The sequence below is a fragment of the Oxyura jamaicensis genome, chromosome 3, assembly GCF_011077185.1.
Source record: "Oxyura jamaicensis isolate SHBP4307 breed ruddy duck chromosome 3, BPBGC_Ojam_1.0, whole genome shotgun sequence".
Lineage (NCBI taxonomy): Eukaryota > Metazoa > Chordata > Aves > Anseriformes > Anatidae > Oxyura > Oxyura jamaicensis.
The window spans coordinates 43,481,407-43,495,092 of NC_048895.1; the positions used below are offsets into that span (position 1 = coordinate 43,481,407).

Below are 13,686 nucleotides of genomic sequence, written 5' to 3' on the forward strand. Positions count from 1 at the left end.
CATTTGGAGAAAACAACAACAACAACAAAAAAACAGATGAAATATTGCTGGCGAGATAAAAAAATATAAGGTAGCTCTGCTAGTTTAGTATACTGGTGTATTTAATAATTGATAACAAACATGGATTCTAGAATGCTTCTTTTTAGCATATACATCTATCTCATTTTGCATCTTTTTTTTTAAAAAATCACTTTTAGTAGTTGGTTCTCAGAGATTAGAAATATGGGTCTCTTATCTGGTCATATTCTCATGATTCATTTGGATAAAAAAAATCTATTGTGGGATTCTGGAACAGCAAAGTAGATGGTACTTGGATAACATTGCTGTATCGACAGTCGACCATGACTTATTCCCCTTCCCTTGTCACAGATACTCTTCATAGTGAACCTAGTAGCACTGATTTGAATTGCTATTCATTTTCTTTGTTTCTCTGCTGTCTTCTCCAGCTCTTCTCCCCTCCCATTGGTTCATTTATCTGCTTTCTTCATTATTCAAATGTAAACATTAAAGGAGACATTATCCTGTCAGTGTGTGCTCCTGTTAATTAACAATACCAATAGACAATCCAACTGCACTTGAAAAGGTTTTGGGGTGAAGCTGGAAGCAAAAATATTGTGTTAAAAAAAGTTATCCAGAATGACTAATATGTGCTTTTTAAATATATATGAAAATATATATTATATATGAAAAGGTGATATAACTTCTAATATGAAGATATAGAAAAATGAGTGTAAGTCAGAAAATAGATTTATCTGACTGCTAAAAATTTATGCACTTAAAATTTTTAGTACTTTTTTTTGGGTAAAAAGTGAATTTCTGCCATGTGGTGAATAACTATTGTGAGAATGTCAGGAACAAAAGAAATGAATTTTTGTACAAATTCCTACCAAATTCTGCAGTATGAGTTTGTGACATTCATACAAAAAATGTTTTAAATGTGAAATGAATACGTAGTGTGTGTTTTGTTGTAGTGGCATGATTTTTATGAATAAAAGTACAGCACATTATATCCTTGTTGCTTTCAAACTTAAATAATCTCTTTATAGGGGATGGAGAGCAGCTGGCTTGTGGGCTGGTTGACAAGACTATACTGATATTCAGTGCCAATCTCACCAATACGTGTAATGTTTTTTCAGGTAAACTTATGAATTACATAATTAAAAGGATAGTGTATAATTGTTTTTAACCTAAAGTGGTATATTAACTAAAAAAATCCACTTACATCACCCTGAGAAGAATGAGGGCGGGAGATGCTTCTGATTCAAGAAGTATAAATTATTTCCCTGACTTGTTAATTTTGCATAGGATTAAACTGCCCACCAGTTTTTCAAATTTCTCAGTTTTCTGGGAGGTAGCAACGTATCACAGTATATCTCGCAATCTGCATTGTGTGGGTATTGTGTGGGTGTGTAATACAGTAATTAAATAGAAATAGGAAAAGCAATATATTGCAATAATCAAAATATTGTGTATATTGCAGTAATATATTCTAATAGATTATTAGTCAAAAAATGACTGATGACTTGGCAAATTATGTGATTAGTGTGCAACTACATACTTGTAAAGAATAACTATTTGAAATAGGAGGAACTATTCCTATGGACAAACCCATGCCTGTAAAAGTGTGTGTGTGCATATATGTGTGCATTACTTAACATTGTAAAATTAGCCTTTAAGAGTTCTAAATTTCTATAGGCAAAATTTTTTATAGCAGTAAATGCTATGACTAAAATTCATAGAGCAGGACTGACTTTGTGGAAGGTCGTAATGGAAAATGACTGCCGTTTACTAGTAGGCCTTATCTAGAATAAAAGCAGACTATTTTCAGTATTTTTAGCAATTTTCAAAAATTATTTCTAAGTAAAAACTCTGATAACTGATTTTTTTGACTACCTTTAATTGTATTTTGTAGAAGAATCTGTGGAAACAAAAACTACTATCCATGGAAAAAATACAAAACATGAATATTGATGCTTAGTCATAGTATGAAGTGTGTTTAAAAATAGGAACTATTAAGAAGTTTTAAGAAGTTGTCATTTGCTTTTTTTTACAGACTAAAATATCAGATTGTTTTTTAATTATTGATATGCTTGAAACAAATGGATAATACCATTCTTTAAACTGGCATCTGCCATATTTTAGGACTCTTCTGTATGCAATAGTAATATTTCATAGGCTGTGGTGTTAATGGACTGTCTATAACAGCGAGGCTTGGAAAGCTACTTTTGGTTTCATATTAAATACATCTATGAATTCATCACATAAGAAATTGATGAAACCACACAATTTGGCTTTTCCCAGATTATGGTTTTCAAACACGAGGAATAATATTATTGAGACAAAGACAAGATATTTTTCTTAATTGAAATCAAACCCTTGGCAAAGCCCAAACTGCTAGCAGCAAAAACAGAATCACAGACCATTTTGCATGTAGACTTTGATTTTCTTTCTGCTTACAGTAACGTCTCTTTAGCTCACAGACTTCAGTACTGTTTTTATTAAAATGTGCCCAGTTGGGTGTGCTTTTAATTTTTTTTTTTTTCTTAACAAAACAAAATGAGTAAGTGTAGTGTTGAAGTGTTACGTCTAAATATTCCCAGGGAGATCAAGATCATACCTGGTTAACTTCTCTTTTACTTGGAATTGTTTAAAACAAAACAGAACTAAACATGTAATTAATGAAAGGCTTTGTCTTTCTATAAAATATAACCTCAAGACATTGTTCCTGGATTCAGTTTGTGACTTGCACAGTGAATTTACTCAAATTAATTAGTGTTATACCAAAAAAAAAACGAAAAAAACATTTATTTAAGTTTATAGATTTATTGGAGGGGGAGAGGGAGAGAGGAAAGAAAGACCTTATTGCCCTGCCCATATGGCATATTTTCAATTATTACCTCACACAAACAGGAAATCACAAACACTTCCTCCATTAGTGGCCACGGTGCAGATCATGTCAGCCATTTCAAGGCATATGTGATATGCAGATTATGTGCTACAGAAAGTGAAAGTCATTAAGGTGTTATGTACTATTTGCTTGTCCTGCTTTACAAAAATAATTAAATAAATTGATAAACTGTTCTACTGACAACTGGCTTTGTGCTATTGACTTCCTTAGTTTTTGCTAGCTGGTATCTAATTTTTCATTGATATCTGTCATTTTCTGTTCTCCATTCTCTTTTCTGATGCACTTCTGAAAAGAAGTGCAAACCACATTCTGCTTGAGGGAACGTAAGAATGCAACCTGTGTGCACAGTTCTTCCCCAAACCAGTGTAAATGGGAAACTTAGACACTACTCTAGGGAGAAGGAATCTCACATCATCAGTTACTTATTTCATTCATGTAGTTCTGCACAGCTTAGATTATCATGAAATCTATTTATCTTCTACTTTAAGTACCTCTTGGAATAGATCTACATTAAAAATCCGTGTTTTGAAGTTTATGATATTTTTTTTTTCTTTAAAAAAATTGATGAATTACTTAGTTGCACTCAATGGCAATTTAATTTTTTTTTTAATTGAGAAATGAAAATGAGAAGTATTTTATTTTAAAAATAAAAATAAAGATGAAGGCAGTATTAACACCTGAATACTGCTGATAGTTGAAAACATTTTTATAATGCTCCATCACTGAAGAGTGGTATAACAACAGCAGTTTTATTTTAAGCCTAATCTATTCAGTTTTGTTCCCTGAAGTGCTCAGTTACAGTTTTAAGTATCTCTGCATTCCTCTCAGTGTTGGCTCTTCATGTGTCTATGTCCTATTGTGAAGTGCAGGTGATGTTGGCCAGCTTTAAAAGGGTTACAGCCAGCACGGCCCTTTTGAAGAACTCTTTTTACAAAACCAGCTGCTGTCCTTCTCAATGTGCTTCAAGACTGGGGAACCCTGAGTAAAGCCTGTTTTGAAGCTTACTGGCTTCTTGCAAGCCAGCTGGCATCATCTTCACTTTGCTTTGGGATTGGGGGACCTGGAGTGAAGAAATTCTTAAGCTTTTTACACAGCCTTTCCAATTTTCCAAACCTCAGATTTTCCTAAAGTTTCTCATGTTCCTCACCGCTTTGGAAAACTGTTTTGTATATTCTAGTCAGTACGTTTTTTTATCCTCCCCCCCATCGCCCCCCCCCCCCTTTTTTTTTTTTATGCAGATAGTTTAAGGATTCCAAATGATTTTACAAAACCAAAGCCTCCAAATAAACTTTTTACTCTGAGGACAAAATAAGCACAGTACTTACATATATACTTACCCACTACTCATGCAGTTTTCTGGTGGAAGTAAGTTTTTTTTTTTTTTTTTTTTGTAGTTGAGAATTAAATTATCTTGTTTATAAACCTTTTTGTAGATATATGTTACCACAGAAGACCTTAATTGCTGAGGTAAATCGATTAGCTCTTCTGTGATTTAAAATGAAAATATTTCATATAAATCTTCCCTTGGCTAAAGAGAAAATGTGCACAAGAGGGCAGCATAAGAACTTTGAATGTTTAAATTTAGATAAGATTTTTTAGACTTCATCTGGACAAATTAGGAGCATAATATTGGCCAAAGTTTGTTAATTTAGTTTGATATATGTTCTTCTTTTCTGATCTTTTTGATCAGCGTTAATATAATTCTAGAATCAATTAATAATTTTACCTTCTGGATGATGTCTGTGACTTTTGAAGTTCTTTCTTTGTAAGTTCCTGATCTTGTTTTTAACTTTGTGACACCAAAATGGTAAAGTCTAATTCTTGCTAAGTCTTTTTGTTGTTATGGAGAAATTGTAGTACTTTAAGCCATAATTTTTGAACAAATTGTTAATTTTAATTTAACTAATGAGATAGTCCTGTTGAAGCTGCTGTAGTGACCCTTGCATTGCGTTTTTCCAAAAACAGCTCGCTCAGTAATAAAAACCTAATGAATAAAATAAAATATTGCAGCTTTTTGCAAGGTCTTAAGTAGCCTCCAGATTATATCTAATACATACCCTGTGTAGCATCAAATTTGATTACCATCTAATACTCAGATTTTTTTTTTTCTGTTGGCTAATACTGTAATTTTTTTTCCTAAAACTGAATTTCAAGAATGTTTCTTGAAAATATTCCCCCAATGACTTTGAAAAATGAGAATGATAATTGTTTGTGGATAAGTTAGATTGATGATTTTTTTTTTTTTTTTTTTATAACTACTGATATTTCTTGCTTAAAACCACTGAACTTTGATGAAGTCAACATCAGTTGTTCTGTGCCTGAGATTTCTAGAATATGTATTTATTTGCCATAGCCATGGAGAGTTCCTGTATTTTTTGGAGAATCCTTCTGGGACTCACTAGCTTTGCCTTTCTGACTTTCTCCTTGTAAATCATCATCCCACCGATTACATTGTTTTCTTTTGCAATGCCTGGTTGTTTGCAGCTCTGAAAAATCAGTTTCTAAGCGCTAGAAGTTGAGCATTCCAAATGAGGTTCTCATGAAGCCTGATTCAGATCCTGAAGCCCTTCAATGCCAGAGTAACCTTCCTGGGATCCAGTAGTTTACTTTGGGCTGAGCCTTTCCACAGAAGTACATATCTTGCAGACTCATGACAAAAAATTAACCAGGCTTTACAAGGTCTGGGCTGCTTAGTTCATTTTTGCTGGTCTTCCAAATCTGTTATTAGGACTGTGCAGAGTCAAAGCAATCTGGGATGAAGCAGTCAGGGTAATTTATCAGTCAGAACAAAATAATACACGATCATCAATACTGTGGACTAGATACTGGTTTTCAGGCCTCTCCACGAGCCAAATACAGGCTGGCAGGCAGGTGCGAAGTGTCTTCCTGTTTGGCCATTGCAGCAGATCATAGGGCTCTGGACCTTAACCATCCCAGATACATTTTAAAATATTTGGTAGCGATGTTGTCGGTGATAGTTCTTTTATTCACTCTGTCAACAAGAGGATGAAACCACATGAAACTATTCTCTTAACATCCTTGTCTGGGTAGTCTCCTTCAAACTGGCATTTGGGCCTCTGCAAATTAGAAGAAAGCTTTTCCAGACATTAGAAGTATTGATTAGAAGTATTAGAGGTTTATGGTCAAGCTTCTGATTTCCATGGAAAGGTCCTGTGTCGTGTGTCCCTCCCCCTCCCCTCCCCCTCTCCCCCCCCAGTTTTGGAGTAATTGTAATCCAATTCCGTGCTAATTTAACTCTGAGACAGTCAGCATTTAGTGAAAAAGAAAAGTACAACAATTGTATCAGAAAGGGTCCCTATTAATGACAGCAGCCTTATAACCACTAAGCGCTTCTTATTCAGGGTGGTGTGGGGATAAATTTTGTTAATATCACTGTGGCAGCAAAGATCTGTAAATATGTTTTTGTTGCTAACTCATAAGGATGTTTCTTTGGGCTTAAAAATTACAGGAAGATGAAGAAAATTTAGCTACTAGTTATTACAGGAATACATTACAGGAATTACAGGAAGCTGAAGAAAATTTAGCTACTAGTCTTTATTCTTTTAAAATGTTAATGTCTTTAAAACATAAATGTCTTTTTATGTTATAATGTTTTCATACAAGCCCCCTTATAGCAACGGTGAGAATATCTTACAAATGTATATGAGATTTTAGGTAGAATATCTCTATATTTCTCTGATTTTATTTCATTTAGTGAACTTTGATCGTTAATGAGAGACTTCTTTCCATATATTTTGGTGGAATAAAAAAAATCAATTAGTGGTTTACTGTTACTATATTTATTCCAACCATTTGAAGACTGTATTTAAAATGTATTTTAATATTGTGTATAACTATATTACAGCAATATGATTAATTCTGTAGAAATGTATAAATGCAATAAATGGGCTTTATGATATTTTCATTATTATTTTTATTAGGTCATGATGTTGCAGTTAACTCTGTTGGCTGGAGTCATGACAAGAAGTGGTTAGTTTCTGCATCAGAAGACAAAACCGTAAGGGTCTGGTCAGTCTGCAAGAATGAACCTGCCCTAATTCTGGTAACTAGCAATCCTGTTAGGTTAGTTCAGAGGACACTATTTTGCACTTTCATCTACTTGGAATTCTTCTGTAGAATGAACATATGGCCTGATTTTCAGAGCTACCAACTGGTTGTCATTCCAACCGATACTATGATCCAGGTGGTCTCCATTGACTTCAGATTAGGCTTTCATCATGACAATTTGTGAAAAAAGCCCGGTAGCCAAGTCTAGTAGGCATGTCAGGAAGTTTTGGTTTTAATGTCTGCTATGTATTTTCTATTTGCCTTGGCTCATCTCTGCTTCACTTTAGTCTACTCCACAATTCAGATGGAAGTTTAGTGTCTGAGGCTAGATTGTATTACATTTAATTGACTATAAACTATTGCTATTAATTATACTGCCAACTCATTTAAGCAGAATGAAAACTTTGTTTTGAGATTAATACACATAAAAGCTAGGAATGGCCACTACATATCAGGTTAACCTTCTGTCATGTGGTCAGATTAACAGGGAGATTATGTTTTAGCACCAGGTTTATCAAACATAAAAATATGCAGTATCTTAGAATCTGTTCTTACTAATATATATATTTTTTTAACAGGGCAGAGGTATGTTTCATAAGGCTATACGCTTTGCGCAGTTTTATTTTATGGATGCATTTATATTGCTGTGTTGTGGAGCTGAATTTCATCTATTAAGTTTCCATGTAGACACAACCAAGGATGACTTAAAACAGTGAGTTAAATCTCTCATTAACAGAGCATTGAAAATACATGAAATACTGTTTGATCTGAGGGTGTTTTTTTTTTTTTTTTTTTTGGGGGGGGGGTGGTAGTTGGGTAGAGGGAAGAGGCTCTCTTAGGAAAATTATTATAGAAGAAAGAATTAAACAAATAGTAAAAGCCAATAGTAAAAGGTTTTTATTCTTACATAATAAAAAAAGTCATTTTTTTTTATAGTGCATACCCTATCTTGTGCAAATAATATTTCTATTAATTTCAAAGTTTGAGACCTTCTGAACTTTACCTTCTGTCTGTTTACATTTTACCATGCATTAATATATTAAGTTACCTTTGAATAGCTATTGCAGTTCCTTCTCTTATGGGAGTATTTCTAAATACATTTTCTTTCAGAGACTCCAATACGCTCTGACTCTCTCCTACCTTCTATATCAAATGGAAGTGGATTGCTTTCATCATTTTCACTGGCTTTCTACCTTTTATGTTGTATTTACTTCTCCTTTTAACTTATAACTTATTTTTCCCTTTGTTTCTTCATGGTTAGGCACTCTTCATGTACTTTTTACTAACACTGTTCTATTGATCGTTAAGTGGCTTCTTCTTTCTGACCTGGAATCAAGTTTTTGTATTAAATCTGTCTGATATACTTTTTAGTTCAAGTGTAGCTGAAGTGTTTATCCTTTTACTAAGTTTCTCAGCTCTTCTTTTACTCTTGCTGGCTTTTAGCAGTATTGTGTATACACTTGTATAAATGTATCTGTTTAGACACAATAGTGTTTGAAAACCTTGAAGAGATATTTTGCTTTGTTTTATACTACCACTATAAATCTTCAGTAGAAGGGCAAATAGACTTCAGAGTTGTAATCTTAATTCTATTAGTTGATACTGTGAATAGTGTCCATTTGTAATATTGAATAGCATTGAATCTGATTTTGGTTTGTAAATGGTTCAAAATAGTTGATTAATTGTGATTTTCAGTGACCTTCTTGGTTTTACTGTTAATCCACTGGCACTTGTGATCCTTTAACTCCTGTTTCTTGTCAAAATCCTTAATGGAGGGAGTCACTGTGGTTTTATTTATATGGTTTTAGATGCAAAAGACTGATCTGAACTACCTTTATGCTAACTAGTTCAGATGCTAGAGGTAGAATGTGGTGTAGATGTAGATCCCATCCATGCAGTTTTCCAAGGACTTGGGCACTGATCTTCCTCTGTGTTTCTCAAATTACTTTGTTAGAAGTGTGTAATATCCTGATATAAAGCTGTTAATATGTGTAGGATTGTGCTTATACCAACACTTTTGTTATTGCCATACTTTCAGTATTCCTTGATGGATTAACACTAACTCAAAAATATGCAATTAGACTCGCTGGGATATTAGTAATGCCAAAAGAGCAAACATAACTGTAGACATTACAAGTCCACAAACTAGTCTGAGGCCTGATTATATGTATCTATTAAAAAAAAAAAAAAAAAAGAGGTACCGAAGGTTGACTTGCTTTGACATTTTATTGTGGCTTCCCTCCCTATATATATTTTTTTTTTGCTTTGACACTTTATTGTGGCTTCCCTCCAGTTCATTTCCCAGCATTTCATTTACGAAATGCTGTGTCATTCCTTTTGTTTCTCACAACTTTCTAATTCTGCCTTCTGAGTCAAGTTTGGAAGAATGCTTGAATGGAGCCAAATCAAGGAAAAGCTAGATCTAACTCCCAAAGCGTGCTTTATACTTTTTATTAGGAGAGCATGGCAATGCCATCTGGCTAACCTATTAACTGTTACTGTATTTCAGATATAAGAATGACAATGACAAATCAAAGTTTCTCTGTGCAGAGCTTTCAAAGAATTACACATAAATATTAATTAGCTAAGCACCACAACAACTTAGTTAAAATGTTAAATATTGGTTCAGTTTTAAAACTGGAAGTGGAATTTTTTTTTTTTTTTTTAAAAAAAGGTCTATAAATGTCATAGAGGATATTTACTGCAGTTCTGGGAATACAATACAGATCTCTTTACTTCTGCTACTATGATTAATCTCAAAATTATTCACCATCTAAACAAGTTTCTTTATGTTCTCCAAAATTACGGTTGAGTTTCCACTGTCATCAGCAGTTGTGTATGCTGATATAAGTGTAATTATTCTGTTTAATTTTTTCTTAATTACTTTCAATTTACACAAGAATTTGAGCAGAACAAAACATCTGTGAGGTTATCAAATAGGTTTTTATAGTTAGTTTCATGTGTTACTTTAAATATAAGAATAAGCAATTTAAAATTAAGTTAAAATGAAGACAACTGCATTCCAGTAAAAGAAACATTGCATTTTAAAGCCATTATATAATGTCTACTATGATGAAATGTGAAGCTACTAGCTAGCACTTTTTATAGATGGGTGAAGAAGGCCATGGTAAGTGGATTTAAAATTTAGCATGCTATTGATACCTGCTACCTGGTTTATTTCAGGTACTTCTGTTAAGTTAATATTTAACAAGATCACTATATTCATGCAAACAACTTTAAACCGCTTTAGACTTATTGAGAAAATGGATAGTGTAGATCAAATTCAGCAGTATGATAATAAGAATATTCTAAGCTTGGTTCCTTTGAGCTTTTTTTTTTTCCGTAAAACTTTAAATATTGGATCTTCATTAACCTTTTTTTTTTTAAAAAAAAAATTGTTTATTTTTAATTAAACTTAGTTGTATATTCATCTTGCATTTTTAGCATATGTAAACATACTTGGCAAGTTTTTGTGTGTCATCAAATGTTACTTTATCTGGGTCTCCTGAAAAATGCCTTCAGCAAGACTTACAACCTGCTGGAAAGCAGTCACCTCAGTCTCTGCCATCATCGTACGAGCATTGCATTGTTTGTATTTTGGAATACAGATCTATATTTTGTTTCTGAAGACAGACCATTCTCCTGAAAATAACCATACAGCAAACGTATTCCCCCAAAATGAATACATCCCCAAAGTATGGAGGATATGAGATTAGTAATTAATCACTTAAACTGTTATCAGGTTCTAATAATTGAAGGCATTAAAGTGGAACAGAATTGTAATTCTCTTTCAAAAGTGTTATTTAGATATCTAGTATATAAGATTGTTAGGTGAGATTATGTGCTTTGCATAGAATTGGAGACCTGGAAAAAGCATATGAGAAGATACTTTGCAGCCATTTTTGGCCCTCATCATAAGCTTTCTGTTGGCTTGAGATTGTGGTGTAACTTAGACAATTTTATGGCCTGTTTATGTTACAATAACCTTTTCAGTAGTCTTGTGATCTGGAATTTTGCCTATACACACTCCCCCACTCTTGGTCTTCATTTGTGCTGTATTTTATATGGCTTTTCTTAGTGTTTTCTAGTATCTAAAAACATCTTCACAAGTGTCTTTGACAGTGCAATGCTATTGGAAATCTTGCAACGAGGAAATTAGCTTTGCTAATGACAGGCCATCAAATTTATCTATGAAAATTGTCCAGACATGAAGTGGAATTCTTAACCTTGTTGTATGAATTTTATTTTCATTATTCACTTTTGGTGGGTAAAAAATGAAAATAAAAATAATTGTTCCTTATAAAGATTTCATACTTTTTTATTATATTCTTTCTTTTTACCTATGCTATAAGGCTCATTATATGCACAGAAATCACATCCTGATGATTCTCTGGAGTTAAAAGCGCAGTTATTTTATGAAATGCACCTTCTTACTGATAAGCTGTAATGTCTTTCAACAGTCTAAAAAGTTTTTCCTTTGTGTTCTCTTCACAACGTTATTGATAAGTATTGCAATACCTTCTGACCTTTACTGGGTTAATTCCTCTGAAAAATTTCTCAACAAGCCTGTTGTAAGATACATTGCAATCTTTGGTATAACACAGGCAATTATTTTAACTGGAAACATAGATTGTTGAAACTTAAGCAAAAATGCACATACATTTTTATTCTCAAATTCTATTCTTACATATTACAAGTGACATTTAAGCTTTTGTATTGTCTGAATTATGTAATACCTTTCTTCCACAAGCTGATTACTTACCTTCTGTGTTGGATCTTAATTCTTAGCTTATGGAGGTGCTGTTAAATCTATGAAACCAAAGTGCTATATAAAATGTAACCTCTAAGAGACAAGAACTAATGTACAGTGTCCAACTCAGTGTGTCCACAATGTGTCAAATGAATTGCATCCAAAATAAAAATCTTAAATATATATATATGTATATATTTTTGCTAATGGGTGCTCTTGTTCTATTTTTTTTTCCCCATGTTACTCTTAGTAGACTGCACTGTAGAAGAGGGATACTTCAGCTAACTCAAAACAAGTGATCTTGCATTTAGGAGTAATTTAACTGTTTCAGTAAGTTTCTTCCAGGACAGTAAATTAACCCATATGAAGCTTCATGCTGCCTTCATTAGACTGTTCCTGTTATGTCAGTCAGATGTCTAAAGTTAGCTTGGTTATCTTTACTCCAAAATGGCAATAAATCAGTTATCCCTAGGTCTAGAGCAGCTTATTTTTGTAGCTTAATTGGATAAAATACCTTTGTAAACCACAAAAAAATCTTGGATTAAGTTGCAGACCACTGTGGTTTAGCTTATGCCTTACCGTTGCTGCTGAAGTAGCTCTGATATCTACCTGGAAGAGCTCAGCAGACTTTCATTTGAGAATGGCAGAAGTATTAATAATTCTTTTTTTAAAAAAAAAAAAAAAATATTGACTGGATCCTGCTAATAAACATTGTTCTTGCCAAATGATCATAGTTTTCCAAACTTTTCACTGGTGGAAAGAAACAGTAATTATTCCTGTAAGCGTGCCACCCATAGACATTTATATTAGATAGATACACTGAAGTGGAAGTAAAGTACTTACAGTTTCATTGGAATTATTTTAATGCATAGAAGTGTCTGCGTTTAGAACACAATATGGAAAATTTGATTTCCTGTGGTGTGTTGACACTGCCTGGCAGTGTGGTGTTTCATATTGATCAAAGATCTGTCTTACATGTATGGATATCGTGTTTCTTTTCATCTGAAAAAGTTTTGTTACCAAATTTAATAGAATTCAACAACAAGTAAAAAGATCTGTGGCTTTAATTTTAATAATAAAATAAAGCATTTTGGTTTGTTTTGTGATTCCCCTGGGATTTTACTGGTGGCCGCATACCATAACTTATTTCATTAACACTAGCATTCATTTGATATCTTTTTCAGATACAAACAGAGATTTTTTTGCAAATTGATCCAGAAATTTCCCATGGCTTCAACAATGGAGATTACCAGCCTTTCAGCAGTAAATGATTTCTACTCTTGTATCCTTTTTAACAAATCATTATTTTCATTAAACAAACAAACCTTTAGATTTAATGACATGGAAAGAATGTAAGAGTAATTAGCATTTGATTTTTTTTTTTTTTTTTACTACTCTCTTTCTATACTATTCTTTTTCTATTAGTGTAGAAATACCACATTTTTTGTGATATTGAAGTTAAGCCTTTGACATAATTTTTTTTAGGACTAAGATTTTTGATTTTTGCATGTAAAGCACTAAATATTAACACACATATATATATATATATTTTTTTTTCTCTATATATGCATTTATTCCTTTAGATCAGCTTAACTTTAACACAGAAAACTTTGCAGATATTGTGCTTACAGCTGGCAGCAACCGAGCACTGGAAGTTTTTGACCTTAATGAAGGCCGAAGCAAAGCAGTGATTCCAGAAGTTCATACTAGATCAGTCCATCAGATCTGCCAAAACAAGGTTTATATATTACTGCATATTGATAGCACCACAAGGACCTAATTCTGTGTGATAAGGGCATGTCTCCAGGCAAGATCTCATTCATTCTCTTGTGGAAAGCAGGCAGCAGTAGGAATGACTGAATGACTGAACAATCCTGCTAGCAGGGCAGTGTATCTTACCCTTTGCCTTACTTGGGCCAAACTGTAATACTTATTATTGTAATACTGTTATTACAATTAA

The 13,686-nt window shown here is 33.1% G+C and overlaps 1 protein-coding gene across 2 annotated transcripts in view; it reads left to right on the forward strand.

Moving 5' to 3' along the window:
• Positions 1–13,686, forward strand: part of WDR27 (WD repeat domain 27) — a 123,086-nt gene that overhangs the window by 21,035 nt on the left and 88,365 nt on the right. For both annotated transcript variants that reach the window (XM_035322838.1, XM_035322839.1), the window contains 5 exons: positions 1,047–1,136; positions 6,850–6,971; positions 7,555–7,688; positions 12,911–13,008; positions 13,343–13,464. In XM_035322838.1, the coding sequence (XP_035178729.1) occupies positions 1,047–1,136; positions 6,850–6,971; positions 7,555–7,688; positions 12,911–13,008; positions 13,343–13,464 (566 nt within the window). The remainder of the gene's footprint in view (positions 1–1,046; positions 1,137–6,849; positions 6,972–7,554; positions 7,689–12,910; positions 13,009–13,342; positions 13,465–13,686) is intronic.